Source organism: Mauremys reevesii, linkage group 8 (assembly GCF_016161935.1).
Source record: "Mauremys reevesii isolate NIE-2019 linkage group 8, ASM1616193v1, whole genome shotgun sequence".
NCBI lineage: Eukaryota > Metazoa > Chordata > Testudines > Geoemydidae > Mauremys > Mauremys reevesii.
The window spans coordinates 10,110,022-10,130,668 of record NC_052630.1 but is presented as its reverse complement, the minus strand read 5'-3'; the positions used below and the strand labels follow the sequence as shown (position 1 = coordinate 10,130,668).

The 20,647-nt window shown below is 44.0% G+C and overlaps 1 protein-coding gene across 2 annotated transcripts in view; it reads left to right on the top strand.

Annotated features, from left to right (window-relative positions):
• Nucleotides 1–2,628: 2,628 nt before the first annotated feature.
• SPOCK1 (SPARC (osteonectin), cwcv and kazal like domains proteoglycan 1) overlaps nucleotides 2,629–20,647 on the top strand; it is a 474,634-nt gene continuing 456,615 nt past the window's right edge. For both annotated transcript variants that reach the window (XM_039486677.1, XM_039486676.1), the window contains exons 1-2: nucleotides 2,629–2,726; nucleotides 3,114–3,281. In XM_039486677.1, coding sequence (XP_039342611.1) covers nucleotides 3,114–3,281 — 168 coding nt within the window. In that variant the 5' untranslated portion in view covers nucleotides 2,629–2,726. The remainder of the gene's footprint in view (nucleotides 2,727–3,113; nucleotides 3,282–20,647) is intronic.

Here is a 20,647-nt window from a genome sequence, read left to right as displayed (position 1 = left end):
GCCGTCCCTAGGGGCATGCAGGGCCTGGGACAAATTGGCCTGTATGGGCCCCCCTTAACATTTTTTATACAGGCGGGGAGGGGACACCAGTGCTGGCGCCAGGCCCACCACTAACCTCCCGGGCAGGCCTGGTCCCCTGAACTCCTAACCCCACCCCCCCCCAGGCTGGCCTAGCATCCCCCGCATGACACATGCACACTGATGCGTGGGGTCCCCCAAAGCACGGGGCCCAGAGCGGTCACCTGATTCACCATACCCAAGGGATGGCTCTGTGTCTGGGCATGGCAGCAAGAAACTGGGTGGGCAAGACTTACTTTTGATAAGCCTCCTCAAGAAAGAGCTGAAGAAAAAGTTTTCTACTGTTTCAGAGGGCACTCTACATCAAGAGTCTAGCCAGGTGCTCTGAGACAACTGGTTCTGAGACAGCTGGTCACGGTAACAAAGGGGATTTGAAGGTATTTACAGTTGTAGAGGGAGGAGACGCAGGTCTGAACACTGTAAAAATAAAGAGGAGCCCTGGTCTTGGCCAGTGGTGGGAAAGGGGGTACCATCCAATAGAGAGGTTAGGGTGATGTGTGATGCTTTGATCTGGATTTAGATCCAGACTCTGCAAAGTTTTGGTTTGGCTTCCCCTCTTTATCGGCTTTTGTTGGAATATATTTTGTCCTGTGGCAGGGACGTAACTGCTATTAACTTGAATGTGCATCAAGGGGAGAATACAATCCTTGGTCTTATACTGGCATGCACTTTTCTCCGCAGTTAGAAATTAACCCTCATTGTTCCTACATCTTTCAAAGGTTTGTATTGTGCTTATACAGCTTTTAAGGGCTGTATTTTAATCAACAAAGCTAGGAACAACGCCTTAACATACTGATTTCAATGCACGGGTACAGCACTGACCCCCTCCAGAGCTATATAGGAAACCACTAATGGATGACTCAGTCAAACAGCAGTCCCGGGAAGAGAGGAAGGCAATCACAATGCACTGTGTGAAGCAAAACCACTGGAACAATCACATGGAATGGGGCTCACAGCTGGATTCAGGATGGATGGTTGTGAAAGAAAAGGCTGTTGCTCAGGGACATCATATTAATTAAAGGGGAATGACTTCTCTCCTCTAGCCTGTGGGTGACGGGCTGTCTTTTTTGGTGTGGGCAAGGAAGTCCACAATGACTCTCCAATCTCCTCTCTCCACTCCACCACCATTCAAGGATGGGAGTTTGGGGGCCTTTTCACCCCCACACTACTAAGAGAAGAGTCTCCAGATTACCCCCCGTCTCCTTTCTCCTGGGGTACATGGGCAGTGATTTTTTTCCTGTTGGGAAACAGGGCCTCTGATCAGCATCCCTGCTCCCCTGTTCAGGGGTGGGGACCCATGCAAAGGTTTCTTCTCTACTCACACAGGGACTCCAGACAGTGATCTCTTTCACTATGTAGATGAAGAGTGTCTTCTCCTACCCCTTCTTGGTATGGGAATCTTATCCTCCATCTCAGCCTACAAGAGGAATCTCTTCAGGATGAGGGCAGTTGTTACTTTCTTCCCCTTGAGTGATGGGGTCTCTTCTCACCTAAACTCACTGGCCAGGACTTATTCCCCCTCAAGTCTTTTTGCTCTCCTTGGGTATATGGATGGCGTCTTTTTCTCTTTTTTGAGGGTGTCCATTTTCCAATAAGGATCTCTTCTCTCCTCTTTGATGTTGGGATCCCAAGCAGGAGTTTCTTAGAAGGAAGGAGCATGGGGGCGGGCAGGGAGTCCTTTGCCAAAACTCTACCACTAAGGGAAGGTCAATATGATTTCCATGCCTCTGCTGAAGTCACCTTCTCCCTGCACACTGCCAATCCAGCCTGCCAGAGATGGGTTTTATCCTGCTTGGGCCTCATGAAGGTTTTTCTGAGGAGCAATTTTCTGGCTTTGGGAGGCACCAGACTCTAGCAAATGTCACGTGTTTCATGAAAAAAAAATCCTGCCCAGGATACCCCAAAGGTCCTAGAAGTTCTGAAAGGCGCCCTCGGCCCCTTCCTCCATCCAGCCACCCCGACCTTACAGTGCAGCCCTAGCGCTGTCCCACACGATCAATAGGCTCCGTGGCTTTTTCCAAGGAGCAAGGTCTGAAAACGCCCACGAAGGGACGTGACTATAATCTTGTTTGCCCAAATTTCTGCCTCCTGCCTGAGTGCAAAGGGAACCCGCCTCTTCCCAGGGCTTGGCTGCCCTTCCCCTGCCCTGGCTGTGCTGCAAGCCCAGGGGGGCGGGAGGGGGGACTTTGTGGGAGCCCCTTGTTACCATGTTGGTCACCATGACAGGTGGGGCTGTGTCCTCCCCCCTTTTTAGGGCAGGGGGTCCCCGGGCGTGTGGGGCTGGGAGCAGAGGGATTTGGCAGCTGGCAAAGTGGGTGTGGTGGGGCCCCTCTTGTCCCCTTACCCGCCCTGGAGCCCGACAGAGTTAGAGTGCTGCTGGGGCTCAGAAAGCAGCTGTCCCCCGCCCAGCTGCTCCCTCTGCCTCCGCAGCAGCATCGGCGGCCGCGCCCGCCCTCGGCCGGCAGATGGCGCCAGATCTCGCCTCTCGGCCGCCCGCCCGCCCGCCCGCGGGCAGCGCAGCGCGCACCTCCAGACAGGCGCACAAAGCGGCGGGGCGAAGCCGTGTCGGGGCTCGCCGCGTCTCCGAGCCACAGGCAGGGAACCAGCAGCGGCGGCGGCACGAGCCGAGCGCCCCGGGCGGCCCCAAGGTAAGTGCCTGCAAACTTCGCGCCGCGCCCCGCTCCGCTCGCGGGCGGGCGGGCTCCTGTCCCCGGACGGGGGGTTCGCTGGGGCTTCTGCGCCCCGGAGTCGGGGGAGGGCTGCACGGAAAGGCAACTTCTCCTCCTGCCCGCGGGCAACGCCTGGCCGCCCCTGCCGGGCTGGGCCGCTTGCAGCTCGGTTTCGGGGCCGGGGGGTTATTGGGGGGCTGGTTGGAGGCTCTCCCAGCCACCTCCCCATCCAGGCAGTGCAAAGGCTTCCCCGGGCAGCGCTGCTGTGGCAGAGGCAACGCCCCCCCACACACACACCTCGCCCCCCAAACCTGGCTGCCGCTCACCCCCCCAGCTCTGCTCGCTTTGCTGCTCCTCTCTTTGCAGATGACTAGGATAGTGGTAATTGTTGCTTGGTGTTTTCTGCAAGTGGAAGGCAGGCATCCAGAAACCCTCCCCAGTCACCACAACAGTGGCAATTTCTTGGACAACGACAAGTGGCTGAGCACCGTTTCGCAGTATGAGAGAGATAAATACTGGAACAAATTCAGGGATGTAAGTACTTCTTTCTTTACCGAGGCGCCTGCTTTTCAGTGTATTTCTCCTGTCTTTTAGTGGCAGTGGGTGGGGGAGAGACAGAAGTGTATTTGGTGCCACCGGTTGCTGCTGGTTGAGCTTTAGTGTTGTCCAGAGTCAGATGTTTTAAAAGCAGAAGCCATGGACTAATCACACCCAAATGATCAATAGCATTTTTGAGCTAGATGTCAGCCAACGTATGAGAGTGTGATCTTGAATATTCTACCGGGGAGTAACTTTGAGAAGTTTCTCTGCCTGCTGATTAAGAGATCAGTGACTGCGAAAGGATGAAATGTATTGAAAGATGTATTGATTCCAGACACAAGGTAGTAAACCCTGAAACCTTTTCTCCTGCATAGGTGGTAGAAAAATAAAGCTGGCAATTGTATGATCAGTTCTGCTCATGGACATGGTTGGATTAAGGAAGCAATTTTCTGAGAAAATTTTCTTGTAACAAAAAGCAGCATGAAATAACTTAGACCTTCCAGTAGGTATCTGTGCAATGGAATACAGCTACTTTGCACTGTTTGTTTCAGCGTATTATGATGCAGAAAGGAACAAGTCTTGAATTCCTATAGTTTCCATGCAGAGGGGTACAGTGAGGCAATGCAATAGGAGGAGAAATGTATTTCCCGGTGCTCCTTTTGGTCTTATAGACTAACCTTTGAGAGGAATATTGAGACATCTGCTTGAGTCTATTCCAGACTGAGTAGGGGGCACATGACTACTAATGCTGACGATTAGCAAACACAACATTGTTAAATATTCCTTATTGCATATGTCTGCAGTGTGATTCTATAAATGGGCAATGAAAGAAGGGAATGTAGCCAGCTGGTGGTTACATGGGAAGAACATTGTAAGAAAGGAGTGGCAGTATATGTTATATTAAAAACATTATATTTTATGCTTTGCATCCTTGACATTGTGTTAGGCCTTGCAAAGAGTGGGGCAAGAGGCAATAATTAAAATAGCGCCTAATTGTCTGGTTTTTATAGACTAAATCTTAATTGTGGTTGTGGATTGCTATCCTTTTGTTTTGGGTAGGCAGGATGCTTTTTTGTTTATCTATCTTTTACATTTAAACTTTAGACTTCCTTCATGGAGTTACCAATGACTGCCTAGGCTCTTGCTATCATAAGGAGCTCAGTATGCTAGAGTATGCCCTAAAGTTGGTAGAAATTAATGTCAGGAAATAGGTCCATGACCTCTTGTTATAAGGTCCTTCTGTTGAGTCTGAAGTTGTTTTCTGTTGATGAAACTTAGGAAAAGCTGTACATATGCAGTACATGTGCAGCAGCTACTATTTTAACAAACGGTTCCTACAAATATATACATATTATGGAGTCACAGAAATTTAGGTTAGGAGGGACAATTGTGAACATCTAGTCTGGCTTTCTTCATAACAGAGATTATGAGGTTTAACCCAATAATTTCGGCATCAAGTCCCGTATGATGATTTAGCAGTATTCAGAGAGAGGGTGAAAACTATTAAAGGCAAATCAATCAGTACAACTCTTCCTTTAATTTGGGGACAGAATTTTAATAAGGATTTCCCAACATCTTCCAAAAGTTGAGTCCCTTTGCTTTCATTCTGAGCCCTTCCAAAAATTACTCTTAAACTGAAACGTATCATTATTCTTCCAACTGAAAGGCTGGAAGAAAGTTGAATCACCTGGTTGTGTTTTTTTTTTTTTTTTTTTTTAGTTTTCCAAATGGAGTTGTCTGGGTAATCTTTTTTTTTTTTTTCTTTGTGAAAAATTTCAATGAAGATAACCTTTTATCATAGTCATCAACATTTTTGTTTGAAAATCTTTTTTTGGAGATCTTACACACACAGAAGTCAGTAAATTTAAAGTTATGGATTCTGCAACAACTGTACACCACACATACTTTATATATTTATTGAGGGCCAAATCCTCCATGAGAGAACCTGCTTAAACGTAGCAAAACTAGTGTGGTTCCACACTACCTACCATTTCAAGGCAGTGTTCCCCACAGATCAATTGATGAACCTTTTTGTGTAGAAAGCTCATCGTGAGAATTAAGTTACAATTAACTAAGACCACTTTACCCCTGAATTAGAGCAGCCACATGGGGGTTAATGTGCTTTAAATTATGTGCACTGACTTCATGGTTTTAGTTGATTTGCCTTAACTTTCCTGAGTGTCCCAATGTAGACATCCTCTAAGTACGTAGTAGCAACCAGTTACACAGGGACTATGCAGGTGCTGCGTGCACCACCAGGGGAAAGGTCTTTTACTCCCATCTACCACGTACAGCAGGGGTCTCCAACCTTTTTAAGCACAAGATCACTTTTTGAATATAAATGCAACCCAGGATCTACCCTGCCCCTTCCCCGAGTCCTGTTCCCTTCGGCCCCACCCCACTCACTCCATCTCCCCTTCCTCTGTTGCTCACTCTCCTCCACCCTCACTCACTTTCACTGGGCTGGGGCAGGGGGTTGAAGTGGGGGTGGGGGTGAGGGGTGCAAGCTCTGGGAGGGAGTATGGGTGCAGAAGGGAGCTCCGGGATGAGGCGGGGGCATGGGGTGCTGGCTCTGGGAGGGGGCTCAGGCTGGGGAGAGGGTTGGAGTGCAGGAGGGGTGTGGGCTTCCGCTCCGGGGTGCTTAAGTTGGGTGGCTCCGGTCACTGCACCTCAGTTCTGCTTTGCAGGGGTGCTTAAGTTGGGTGGTGGTGCGGTGGCGGTGCAGCAGGGCTAAGGCAGGCTCTGTGGCTATCCTGGCCCCGCGCCTTTCCCAGAAGCTTCCAGCATGTCCCTGCAGCCTCTAGGAGGGGCAGGGGGGTCTCCGCATGCTGCCCCTCCCTGCAGGCACTGTCCCGTCTCTCTTATTGGCCACAGTTTCCCGCTCCTGGCCAATGGGAGCCGCGGGGGTGGTGCCTACAGGCAGGAGCAGCTTGCAAAGATCCCCTACCCCCACACACACGCAGGGATGTGCCGGCCGCTTCTGAGAGCGGCCCGGGGCCAGGCCTGACAGGGAGTCCACCTTATCCCTGCTGCGCCGCTGGACTTTTAGCAGCCAGAGACTGCGATCGACTGTCAGAGGCTCTGCGATCGACCAGTCAATCGCGATCGACTGGTTGGCGACCACTGACATACAGCATCTCTGGATGAAGTATTTTACTTCGGCTTTGCACATGGGCCCATCATTTTACATTAAAGTTAATACTGTAGGGCCTGACCCTGCCAATGATGTTGGGCAGAAAGCCTGACCCTGTGCCATTGATCTCAATGGGAGCGAGATTGGGGCAATAGTTATTGCTACTTTTGAGTCGTCCAATTAACTTCAGGGAGTAAGATTGCTCATATGCATAAATGTTTGCACAATTAGGGCAAATATATACAGTAACTGAGAATGCTACATATGCACAAGAAAGCTGAGAGATGGTTGCTGTAGTAATGGCAACTTTGAACACTTCGTTGTACTTGTCTGCATGTATAAATCTGTCGTAATGTTGCATTAACGTAGTTTTTGAAATTGATGTATAATTAAACCTGAAATTTTAAATCGGACTTCTTTAATTTCTGGCAATATTTTGCAAAATGAGTTGGTTCTTTTGCTGTATCAAGCAGTGGTCCAGTATGGTCTGCTCTGGGAAGATGGCTATTGATTGTCTTTTTAGTACAATCCATTTTTCTTTTGGGCAAAGGCAGCAGGATGGTTGCATATGATGGCCCACTAGTCATTACTCTTTTATGAGAACAGAGCACTGAAGTGCACCTCAGAGAAGTCTGCATTATATATGCATGATCAGGTTGGTGTGTGGGTTTTTTTTTTTTAAGGGCTGACTAAATTTTAATAGCATGAACTGATGACCTTTCAACATCATTAAAAGACTTTAAAGCATTCAGTTAAAATGAACTCTCTTAAAATAAATATTTTCATGTCCTACAATACCTGGACACTGAGCTGATTGGGTTGACTTTCTGGATTGCTTTTCTAAACTGTGAATAATTTCTTTTGTGCTAACTTCACAGTGTATATTTTTTCCTTACTTTTTTCATAGCAGGGCCAACCGGGGGGTGGGAGGGGAAGTGGGGCAGTTTTCCCCGGGCCCCATAGGGGCCCCCACGAGAATATAGTATTCTATAGTATTGCAACTTTTTTTTTATGGAAGGGGCCCCTGAAATTGCTTTGCCCCAGGCCCCCTGAATCCTCAGGGCGGCCCTGTTTCATAGTCATTGTAGGTTTCTCCATTTATAAACTGTACAACAGCTAGTTGCTTTGGTGCTTTCAGAGAAGGGCGCTGCGATGGCTTAAGATGGTTGCAGTATGGATGGAGTAGGTTTTGATGATTCACAGTGAATCAACACCATTACAGACATGACAGATTTGCTGTGACTGGGTAGAGGTCAGTCTAACGTGCATGTTGTCAACAAGCTTCTTAACCTAGGGGCCCGGTTCCTGCACTGGGGTAACTCCAGTCATTGAAGTTGCATTAGGTCTAAATTTGGCCTTTAGTAGTTTAGGAAGACAGGAATGAAGTTACTTATTTGCTGATTTTTGAATTTGCACTTAGAAGGTGAAATTTTTAAATGCATTACTTGCAGTTGCAATTAAAGTTATTTAGATGCCTAAACGCTGCTTATATCTTTGCAATATTGTAGACTCTACATTGTAGGGTCTACAATATTAATAGATGCCTAAATAACATCAGTTGTGCCTACAGTTGCTGCTGAAAAAAGTTAGACCCAGCTGAAATTGAGAAAAAACAAATACACAAAAAAGGCCCCTATTTTTGTGTGTCGGAAATATTTTTTCCTTCAGATATGTGCTGGTGGTTCCCACTCCATGGTTTGAAAGCAAGCTGGCAATGGGTATCCAAGGGTTGAATTAGGCCCTTTGATGTTTCTCAAAATATAGTGTAAGGCTTCAATTCTGTAATCAAATCTATATAGATCAGGGGTCGGCAACCTCTGGCACGTGCTTGCCAGGGTAAGCACGCTGGCGGGCCGGGTCAATTTGTTTATTTGCTGCATCGGCAGGTTCGGCCGACCGTCTTCCCACTGGCCATGGTTTGCTGTACCAGGCCAATGGGGGAGGCGGGAAGCCGCGGCCAGCACATCCCTGCCAGGGTGCTTACCCTGGCGAGTCGTAGGGTGACCAGATGTCCCGATTTTATAGAGAGAGTCCCGATTTTTGGGTCTTTTTCTTATATAGGCTCCTATTATCCCCCCACCCCCTGTCCTGATTTTTCACACTTGCTGTCTGGTCACCCTAGCGAGCCATGTGCCAGAGGTTGCTGACCTCTGATATAGATGGATGTTTGTGCCTGAGTAGAGGACTGAGGCCAAAATGCAGTGAAGTGAGTTCTTATGAGCCTGTGATGTGAATAACCATAGGCATTATTGTGAATAACTATATGTATTATTGTGAGTAATAAGCCTGTCTGCCACAGCTCAAGGTGTTTGTGGAGGTCTGGCACATAAGGCATAGTGTGAGTCTTCTCTTAATGTTAGGTCTGTCATTAATCAAAATTATATGGCTGAACTAATTCTATTACTTCCAGGTAGAAGTCATGTCTGCTACATTATATTAATACTTATATATATTAAAATGTAATAGGTTCAACTAGTTGTATTTTAAACTGCAAAAATTTGAAAAAGTTAATTGAATATAAAGGCTCCAGTAATAAGGAATTTCAGAAAGAAAGCTAAAAATCTTGGCTTTAACTCATGCTTGCACATGGCAGAATGTCAGACCAACTTCTGAGCACCATTTAAGCATTCTCTGAATTTCCTGTCTTCTGGCGTTTTACGGTGAGTGATAATGCTAACATCTCTTTAAGTGTAGAGCTGCTTGAGGATGATGTACTCGGTGTATATGCATAATAAACAGGGCATGAAGTGGTGTCCTCTACATGTTTATAATGACCAGTTCCTCAAACTTAGCACACATGAGCACTGTGAATAGTTGCGGTTAATTTAAATATATTGCTTTCCTGAGACGATTGTGACACTATTGGCCCCCATTATTCCATTCCTGGAAAAAAATCACAGTGGTGGGATGTGAGGGAGGGACTCTCTGCAAGAATTCATTCATGGAGGTTCCTGAACCTCATCCTGCTTCACCTGTGGGTTTGCCCAGGGGCCCACCCTCATACCTGGCAGGGGAGTGTGTGAGCTAGTGAACTGAGCACTGGACTGAGAATCAGAAGATCTGAGCTTTATTCCCAACTCTGGCCTGTTGTGTGACCTTGGCAAAGCCACTTTGCCCCTTTGATCCTCCTATCCCCCTTGTCCGTCTTCTCTATTTAGATTTAAACTCTGAATCATTTGGACTGCTCTCTCACCGTGTGCTGAGTGCTGCACAAACACAACAGGGCTTTGATCTCAGTAATACAAGTAAATAGCAATAATAATCCCCAGAGATCTTCCATCCATGTGGAGGCCTGTCCCTTCACGCTGCCTCTGGTCCCTGATTGTGCGGGGTCGGGGATGCTGCCTGGTAGTGCAGCTCAGTTGGAGCCACATTGCCAGGGATTCCCCCAACTGCAAGTGCACACAGGGCTCCATAGAAAAAATAATACAGTCCCAGGCTATCTTGTCCTTTCTGACCTAATTTCCACATTGCTCCCCCTCCATCCACCCAGCTTCTTCTCCCCTTGACTCTCTCACTTTCCACTCCTCCTTCCAGCTTAGACCCCCGACACGCCTGTACGGGATTCATAGGGTGGTGGGGGTACTACTATGAGGATTGCTGAGCCCCCTCACGTAGCTTTGTGGAAGTGGAGAGGTCTACTTGCACAAATATAGGGGATACAGCCTGGCCCATAATTATGCTATATAGCAGAGAGGTCTCAAATCAGCAACTGGCTAGGTTTTGTGATGGGACACAGAAGGACCCTAGCCTTTTACGTCAGAAGACTTGAATTCCAAGTTTGCTTTGTTAACCTATGTTCGTGTGTATAGACTCCAGTGGACCCGCACCTGCTTACACCAAGGCTGAATTGGGCTGCCTATATTTACCAGGCACGTCAGCACAGTCTGGCATGCATGGCAGTGTCTGTTCAACAGAGGAACAATACTAGAATACATGGGTTGTTGCAAAGCAGAACTGAGGTGCAGTGACCAGAGCTGTGTGCCAAAGCTTAAATAACAGCAGCAAAAGACTAGGGCCATGATCTGACTAAATTAATTCATAATCTGTTATTAAAGAGGAAAATATGCTTTCTAAATATCACTACTTTTAATGTCCTTTTCCATCAGGGCATTTTCCTTTTGTTGTGGACAAGGAGAAAAATAGTGGCATTTAACACTGGAATAATTAATTCAGAAGGTAGAGTCCAATATGTATAATTAACTGACACACATAGCTTGCTTATGAATGACCTGAGATTCTAGTGCTAAATAGGTCACTAGAAAAGAACAGAGTTAGCTTTAATTTCATATTATATGGAAATAAAACCGTGATTTGGAGCTTGATGGCTTCCTCCCTTATGGAAAAGGCCTATAGAATTTAATCACAATTATATCTCTGGTATAGAATTCTATAGGTTTTAAAAATGTCTATTAAATTCTACCGGGTTTTAGAGTAACCATTAAAGGACTCTATTGGTTTTGTCCACATTAAATTTTATAGGACTTTTTTTACCCATAAGTGTGGCTTTATTACCAATTTAAAACTGTATCTGCGTCAGATTCCTTAAAGACGAGGAAACTATAATCTGATTCTGGATGTAGATTGTACAGTTTGAGCATTGCAGTGGAGCTAAAGGAAATATTGACGTAGAGGACATGCTGTTCATTTGGAGGGACAAAAGAGAAATCTTCTGTTTTTTGATGAATGATAGGCTGAGAAATGAAGAAAGAATCTGGAAGCTCAAGTACCTGCACATGGCAAACAGTGAGAGCTCCTTCATGAATGGAGAAGGGCAGGCAAATCAAACCCAAACCTCTGTACTTAGAGTATGCATTATTTTTATATTCTCAAAACCCAGCTCTCATCAAATAAAAACAAATGTGGGACAATTCCATTGTCAACAATATTAGTGAAATCCTAGGAACCATAGAACCAGTATAGCTGAGAGCAAAATGTATCCCTATATCTCTAGCTACTCATTAGAGCAGGTATAAAGCACAGCGGATTTTAAAGTAGGCATATTAGGCCACATTCTGTTATGTAATGATGTGGCTGTATAGAAGGGCTTGTGATTCTCTGCTCATAGTGTGTGATTTGAGTCTTTCTTATATTAGTTTTATACTTATGACCTCGGTGGGGTTACACCTGATTTAAGGTAAAGGAGGATCAGCCTTATTCATTCAGGTTTGCTTAAATATATGAACACAGATGCCTCCATGTTGTTTTCTTGCTTTTGATTATTAGTGGAGGAAATGGTGGTACAGGTCTGTCGCATCTTACACGCATTTAACATGCACGATTTCAGCTTTATGCGGTTGGCAAAAACAACACAAAAAAAGAGAAAAATAACAATTTTAATACTGTACCTGTAGTGTGGGTGATTCCGCCCGCCATTACACTCAATGTAATTTTGGCTATATGCAATTTTTGCTTTATGCGCTGACTGCGGAACGTAACCCCAGCATAAGATGTGACAGACCTGTAATTGAATGTACAAACATTTGGAGGTGTTAAATATACCAACATTTGTCTTCCTTCTGAGTGACCTATGTTTGTAATGCTAAACAGGCTACCAGAGCTGTACAGCATTATCAAATAATAGCGTATTAAGGTTGAGACTTGCCTGGCTGTGATCCACCCATCTCCTCTAAAATCCTCTTTCAAAGGTCATTTCCATTTCTTATTTTGCATGTGAACAAATAACAAGTGTCTGTTCAAAAACAACAAGGAGTCCAGTGGCACCTTAAAGACTAACAGATTTATTTGGGCATAAGCTTTCGTGGGTAAAAAAACCCCACTTCTTCAGATGCAAATTCTTCAGTGTTTGCAGATTCTTCAGTGCTTGTTCTGAATTTGAGGTGATTTGGACAAATCAGTTGTAAGATGCAGGACTCTGGGGAGGAGGATTGTGGTGTTCATGGTTTGAAAACTCTGTTCAAGAATTCTTTAACACATCTCATCTTAAAAATTGCTTTTCCTTGAAGCACCAAAAGATCTAGGGTGAAATCTTGGCCTCATTGAAGTCAAGAGCAAAATACTCATTTTGACTTTGAGGCCAGGATTTCATTTGTACTGAATAGTGTCAAATCTTAGCCAAGGAAAGGTGAAAGCTAGTCCCGGGTGTATTAAGAAAATCTGAATAGTTCACCAGACTGTGATGTACTTTTAAAGGGTGCCACATGACTGGAAGTGACCTAAAGCATCACCCAGTGTAAATCAGAATAGCTCCATGGAAGTCAGTGGGGAGCCAGTTTTTCTAGAAATTATGGATTGTACAAACTAGGAGTAAAGGTGGGAAGACTGAGGATGGTCTCACTGGAGAAGAAGAGTTAAAGTTAAACGTGAAAGATTTGAACGTTTGGAAACTCACACTTACGGCACCAAAAGTGATCTTAGTATTTTTGCCCTCTCTAGTGAGACCATCCTCAGTCTTCCCATCTTTACTCCTACTTTGTAAGATGCATAATTTCTGGATAAACTGGCACACCTCTGCTGACTTCCATAGAGCTACGCTGATTTACACAAGACCTAATCCTTGAAGTCTCTTCCAGTCACATGGCACCCTTAAAGGTTTCTCTGTTTATAGTGCTTGTTTTTTATTTATAACTTCAGCTTCCTTTGCAGTGTATCTGAGACTTAACTCCATCTTAACAAAGTGGTTTTGTCTGGGGATATAGATAGCACTTCCTTGGTTATCTCATCAGTGGGTTTGTTGGCAGCTAAAAATGGAAGTACTCATTTGAACCGAACACCTATTCTGTGAGTTTAAAGAGAAGATTATGTTTTAAAATGCAGTTTATGGCTAAAATAATTGCCAACTTACTAAATAGAGGCTTTAGCAGGAAAACTTTTGTGCCTCAGTAGATCAGTCCTTGCCTGTCACCTGTACAGCTTGGTATGTAATCCAGGGGAACAGAAAATCATTCTCCTGAAATAGGTGCAAGTGGACTTAAATTAATTCTGCGATCTTCTTAATGAACTTTGTATTATAAACCACTTCACAAAGTTCCCTCTCCAGGACTGATAGAAAATGTGTTTAAATAAGGCCAGTGCTTTAGGGCTAGGGTTAAATCTAGTTTCTGAGAGAGACCCTTCAAACTTATCCTGCCTTAAGGTCAAATCCTGGTTAGCAATGAGAAGGGAAGCTGTGGTGCTGCTGTCTGCCAGTCAGGGCAGGATTCCCTAATGGGACATGCAGATGGGTCAGGTGCACACAGCTGCTCATTTGTTATAGACCAGCATCTGTAACCCCCGCCTACCTTATAACTGCAGAACACTGCATATGTGCTAGCCAGTCGGGAGAGCTGCTGATGCCCCTACCCTGCAAACCATGCACCGCTGTCCACAGTGCCCTGGCACGTCCCTGTGCCTAGCAGTTCTATGGTTATTCAGTTAGGAACCTGTCCTGTCAGTTGTGTCGAGACCATGAAGGTCGTCTGTACTCATTAGCATAACTATGCAGCATAGGACAGGAGTTGGTTCTTCATTCTGTTTAAACAGTTTAAATAGAAACAATTATCTCCTTTAAAACAAAACCTACCGCATTATTTACATGCTGCATATCTGTTGGCAACGTCCACATGATAAACAGTGGGAATGTGATTCCTTCTTTCCCCAAATGTGGATTTTCTCTCCATTTACACTGGTCTGAGATGCAGGACAGGAAATACTCATGGACCAACGATATTTAGCTTCCAGTATCTTGTGAACCATCAGGACTAGAAGCGAGTGTTTTATCCCATGGAGATTTTGAATGTCCCTTTCAATTGGTGTAACATATTTGTTTCTAACATGAGCGATCACACCGTAACATCTCTACATTATTATGCACAGAAGAGCTACTAGAACTTCAGAAAGTTCCTAAAATCCATTGGCCGCAATTTCTTCCTGTCTTTATATCTTCATCCTCTCACTTAGAATGACTGGCTTGTCACATCTTCTGAAGATTGCAGTCATCCCAAACTCATGGCGTTAAAACCTTTTGACTGTACCACACTGTGTAATCATCCACATTATTTCAATCTGTATTCTTCCCAATCCATTATAGCGAGGCTTGGCAGAATTTAATTTTTATTGTTTGTTATAATTGTAATGGATAACATTGCTTTATTTTAAATTTTCTCAGTAGCACAAATGAATGTGTGAAGCATTTTTTCAATATTGATTTAAATTTTTCACAGTTGTACAAATTTATGGGAGAATCAGAGTGGGGGGGTCAAACAATTATTTACGGAAAGACACGGAGATTCAAAAACGTTAAAACTTTGTATGTCAAAATATTAAAGTAAATTGCCTTAAATCAAACTCTAACTCAAGCAGCAAATTTGGTTATTATCAGTGATAATATTTTTGTCAATTTGTGTGTGCATGGTGAAATCAGCTTTTATTGACCTTTTACCAATAAAAATCTAATCCTTCCAAGCCTAATTATAACAGATTCAGATCAATGGTCCTTGTATAGTTCTGAAAATTTTGGAGTACACTTAAACCCCACAGCAATGTTTCTGTAACTGAACTGTAGCAAATGTATGGCCACTTCTCCCAGTCTAGTGTGGTTTGAACACTCTGACTTATGAAAGAATGCTGTCATTTATATACTGCTCTTCTGTGTGCCAAGATCCACTATATTAAGGCTTTAGTCTCTTTGGTTTCAGTGAAGTTTTCCCAGAGAGCTATGCAAACTCTTGGTCTGGGTGTAAGTAGTAATCCTAACATGGCGAAAAGGGGTACTTTGTAAAGGTCAGAACATTGTGTTCAGAGAGTTTTATCTAAATTTCAGGAAAAGTCTTGAAGAATTTTGTATTTTCCCAGATTTCCTGTTGTTGATTATAGCAGCACACGCCCATTTTATCTGAAACTCTGTTATCCAGATCTCTGGCATTATCTGAATCCCTGGGACAAGGGAATGGTTTGGATAATGGGGAGTTTTGGATAATAGAGCAGATGCCCCCACCCCCTATCCCACCCAGGATTGTGAAGAGAATCTCCTGCAGTTGTCACCTTGCTGCTGAGGAATGGCTCCTGGGCCAGTGCAGGGAGCCTTCTGCAGCCTCACTGTCACAGGAGTGAACGAGCAGGGCCATGACAGCGGAGCTGCACAGGGCTCCCTGCTCTGCTGCAGGGCCAGTGACATCCAGTCCTTGGAGGCGAAAGGTGCAGGGACGGCTGCAGTCCTGGCAGGACAAAGGGTCCTGACTGGGGGCGGTCTTTGCCCTGCACCTTGCGCATGCAGGATGGAGATTGCTGGCCCTGCAGCAGAACAGGGAGCCCTCTGCAGCCCTGCTGTCATGGGAGTGAGGGAGGCAGAGTAGAGACCCTTGTCAGGACTGCGAGGAGGAGGGGCCCCTGGCAATGGAGTACACCACCCCGCTGCGGCAAATGAAATCAGTCTCCCCCATGCTATTCAGATAATTTGGAGTCTACTGTTTTCTACTATGGTAGCACCCAGAGACTCCAGCCGCGACTGAGGACTTGTGCAAGGAACTGTGCAAACACATAATAATGTAGTTGCTTCCCCAAAGAACGTCCAGGGCTACATTTTTCCAAAAAGGTGCCTAAGTTTCATTTTGAGAAGAGACTTGGACATCCCCCTCCACACCTACATTGTTACTTCATGCAAAGCCATTCACTTGGGCTTTAAGCAGTGATTTGAATTTCATCCAATGGCTGCAAAAAAAGGACCAGGTCTGAATAAATGCTTCCAACAAGTATGATGTGATTTGCAAAGGGCACCGACAAATAGGTTAGGCCTAATATTTAGTTTTGATTTAAAGACAGCTTGCATTTAATGGATGTGTGTCTTTCTTATTCAATTAAGAGAGGTTTTGGTCCTTGAAATATCTGAAACTTTAACTTTACAACGTTGTCCGAGTGCCTGAACATCAGCTCATGGGATTGACTGTGATCAGGAGAGTTAAGTTTCACTCTTTATGCTGAGTAAAATAAGGCTACAAGTTTCTGGGTTTTCTGAGTCACCTTATCACTAAACAACTTAAAAATCAGATAGATCTAGTACAGTGTGTTTGTGGAATGGGTACTGTTTAAATGTTTGAGAATGTTTTGATGTTTGTTTGCTAACTAACAAAAAGTGAGCCCCATGGGGAGGAGAGTTTTTCCACTTCTGTAAACTAAATGAAATTTTGGAGGATTATTAATCACACTTAGCGTTTGTACACCGCTTTCCTCCATAGGCCTTTTGAGATGATTAAGCATTATGATTGGGGTTTTCAAAGTCAATGGGATTTGAGCACATAACTCCCCTGGACTCTCTTGAAAATCTCAGTGAATTATCTCCATGTTACTGGTGGGGAAACAGAGGCATAGACAGTTAAGTGCTTAGTAATTTAGGAAATTAAGTCCCATTAAAAGTCAGTGGGAATTTGATTTTTAATTAGCTTTAGGCACTTTTGAAAATTTTACCCTAAGTCACTTGCCCAGAATCGGCAGAGCTGGTAATAGAGTCTGGCTTTCCTAATTCTTAAACTAGTGACCAGTTCAGCAGAGAGTGGGAAACTAGTTGATAGCATACTAATCTATGATCTTATTACCAATTAACTTTCTTTAACTGGGGAAAAAGATCAGCAGTGATCCTGTGTGAAAGCCTTTTCGTTTAATTCTTCTAAATAAAGAGCACAAAATGATTAACTTTACAGAATTGTTTTCATGGATCATTAAAATAGTGTACGTAAATATATTACAGTAAAATCTATTTGGTAAGCACAAACAGGGTCTTATTTGACCAATTAGACAAGACAGTACATGACAATAGACATATTAGTCATGTTTATTGATGAGTGATGGATCAGGAGAAATACCCATCAGTAATTATTAAATTTACAAGTGATAGGAAGAAGTTGTCTTTTGGGCTTGTGTTTAAGACACTGGGCTGGACTTTCTGTGTTTGGTTTTTGGTTCTACCAGAGTCATCCTGGTTGGCCTGGGGCAAATTACTTAGCATCTCTGTGCCTCAGTTCCCCATCTGTGAAATGAGAATAATAATTCTTTTCTCCCAACCTCATTCTGTCATGTCTATTTAGTGTATAGGTAAAATGTTCCAAAATGGGTAAATCCTATTGACTTTGAGGCAGACTTAAGTTACTAGTGCCCAAGTCCCTGCAGAAAATGACTTCAGCACTTTTGAATATTTAACTCTTTGGAACAGGGACTGAATTACTATGTGTTTGTATAGTTTTTCTATCTGTAAAATGGAAATGATGATAGTGACCTCCTTTGTAAAGCATTTTGAGGTTTCCTGATGAAAAGTGCTGTATAAAATCTATGTGGTGGTGGTCTACAACATAAGATGAGCCTATTGGAACGATTCAGCAGCCATCCTAAGGCAGACCATAGAGCACCCGCACAGCTACAGACGTGACCACAACCTGCTACTCTCCATCCCCCCACCCCAGAGGAGGTGTGGCCAATGGGTCCTTACAGGTTGCAGCCTCTCTAGCAATACCTTGGCCAAACCTGCCCTACACAGCTGCCCTACCTGCAACATCACCTCCCCCACACGCTGCCATGGAGTAAGATTCAAGGAGTCAAACTCCTTGGCTCACAGAGGGGATACTCTGCTTCTCCGCTTGCCAGCTGCACCCTGCACTGCATAGCTATGGCCATTCTGATGTGTATTAGCCCTTCTGCAGCTTTGGACGAGGTTAGTGACAGGATTCTGCCTTTTCTGCCTAAGGAGCTGTCCAGTGCTGAATCATTGGATTAGGTTCATCATATGCATCATATAACAACACCTAGCTTTTATATTTTGCTTTTCCTCAGTAGATCCCAGAGACCTTTACAAAGGAGGTTAGTAGCAGTGTCTCCATTTTACATATGGGGAAACCGAGGCACGGGGCATTAGAATGTTTTACCCAAAGTCCACCATGAAACCAGCGGTAGAGCCAGGAGTAGCACTCAGGGCTCCTGAATCCCAGATCTATCCACTAAACTACATTCTGTGCTAGAATCAAGAAAACATAAGTTTAAAGGTTAGGTCCAAATGCTTTCCGTGGATGCATGAGTATCTGACAACAGAATTTACTTCTTGAAAATCATCCCTGGTGTTGGATGAATTTTGTCCACAGTATCTAGATTAAACCTAGCAACGACCTAGTTTGACATTGTGTGAATGTCTTTATACCACATATACACATGATCCTCATGATGGCATATTGATATGGGAGTAGGTATTTCCCCAGGGAAAGTATTGCTACAGCTGAGATACCATTCACTACAGATTCCATGCGTATTGATTTATTTTAACTTTATATTTAATTCCATCTGTTGAAGCTATGTACTGATAGTAAGTTAAAATCTAGTGATTATCTTAACTTGCCTGAGACTGATAAAGAGGAGAAGGCTGTCTTTTTAGTAACTCACCACTCTAATCAAAATCAGTAGCTGATCATCACTACAATGTCTCTTCAAATACATGATAGCGTTTCCATGACCAATCACATTCATTAAACACAACCAGAAATCCCACATTACATTTGGCTATAATGTAGATAACAGCCAGCAAAACAGAAGCTGCTGCTGAAAGGAAATATTTTAAAAGCTGGATTTTAAACTTGAGAATGTAATTAGAAAAAATGAGAGAACAGGCAAACCACTGCACAATCAATTGTGCATAGGTGCCACCATATGAGGAGATTCAATAGGACATATTTCTTTACTTATGAGGAGACCTCTGATAACTCATTCCTGGCTACAAATCTTATCAATCTCCTCATTCATGAGGGTAAATGTCATATCTGACCTACTCTGTGTCTCATCTACATAACAGAATTATTTATTCCTTTATTGTTATAGTAGCTGGGCTAGACTGAAATCATGATTATTATGTAGCACAGAATAATTTTTGATTCTTTTTTTCTGACTGCTATGAATCTGTGTCTGTTTTTAAACATGCACTCTGCCTTGGTAAACTAATCTTAAAATTAAGTTTGGTTTAGCAACATTTCACATATAATGTTTTAAGAACTCTGTGACCCTGAAATTAAGTGGCATATAAAATTGTTAAAAGCACTGCTGGTTACATATGGTGATCAGGCATCCCCTAGATTCTGTTAAACATAGTTATTCTGCATGTAAAGCTTTGTAGGAGGAAAAGGAGACTCAAGATACAGAAAATGTGTAAAGAAACTTTAATAGGCACAGTCTATTTTTGAACTGTAAGATGCAGTCATATAAAAGAAAGGTGAGACATTTTAGTGCCATTCTAAAATACAGTGAGGCTTCCAATCCTGAAGTCATCTCTCCCACAAAAATATATATATTTTTTTATTATTACAACAACAATAAAATCCTCGTCACCGTGGGCCATTTCCTGCTGCAGGACCAGTGACATCCAGTCCTTGCAGGCGCAAGGTGCAGGGACGGCTGCAGTCCTGGCAGAACAAAGGGTCCTGACTGGGGGGGAGGGGTATTTGTATTTTTATAAACTCGGAACTCCCCCATTGATTTCAATGGAGAAATTCAGTGTGTGGATCAGTGGTGGATATGCCCCTATATAATCAAGGATGAGTAATTGTCTCAGTATTACAGAGGGGAAAGTACAAAAAAGGTGGACGTGGTGAGCTCATATTGGTCACTGCTTTTATTAGTAATAGGACAAACTGAATTGAAACCTAGCCCCAGGCAGGAAATCCTTGCCAAAACTGGTCTGAACCATTGCAGGACCAACTGCATCGATCATCCAGGGCTGGTACAGGTGGTATGTTCCACTTAGGGACTGGATGTCCATGCCCTAGCAAAGGTCCCACCTGGGTAATTTGGTTCTTTATGCAAGTGTGTCCCACAGCCTTCTGTAAAGGGTGAGGCTTTAGACCATCGACGCATGTATGCTTTGGTTCCCCCAAGAATGTGAATGCTGAAATTGGGATCATTGGCTGAATTTGCATCTTACTCATTCTTTATCTGCAAGGACTACAAATACTGGCAAGCAAAGAAATACCAAAACCCACCAGCTTTGTCATGAGTAAATGAGTGCTCAATAACTCAGTAGCCCCAACAAAAGCAAAAACTTGTTTGAGATAAAAATGTACCCTTGTAGAGCGAAATATAGGTGGGAGAACCCAGTAGGAGGAATTCCTTTCTAACTGCAAGAGGTGGTTGTGTCTAAGCCTATGGAGGGAATTATGCAGAATAAACAATGGCATAATGAGCTGTGGAAGGACTCACCAAGGCAGCACATGGGTAAAGTGGATGGGGAAAACCTTGTCCTGCTTGGAAAATGCCTGTTCCACTG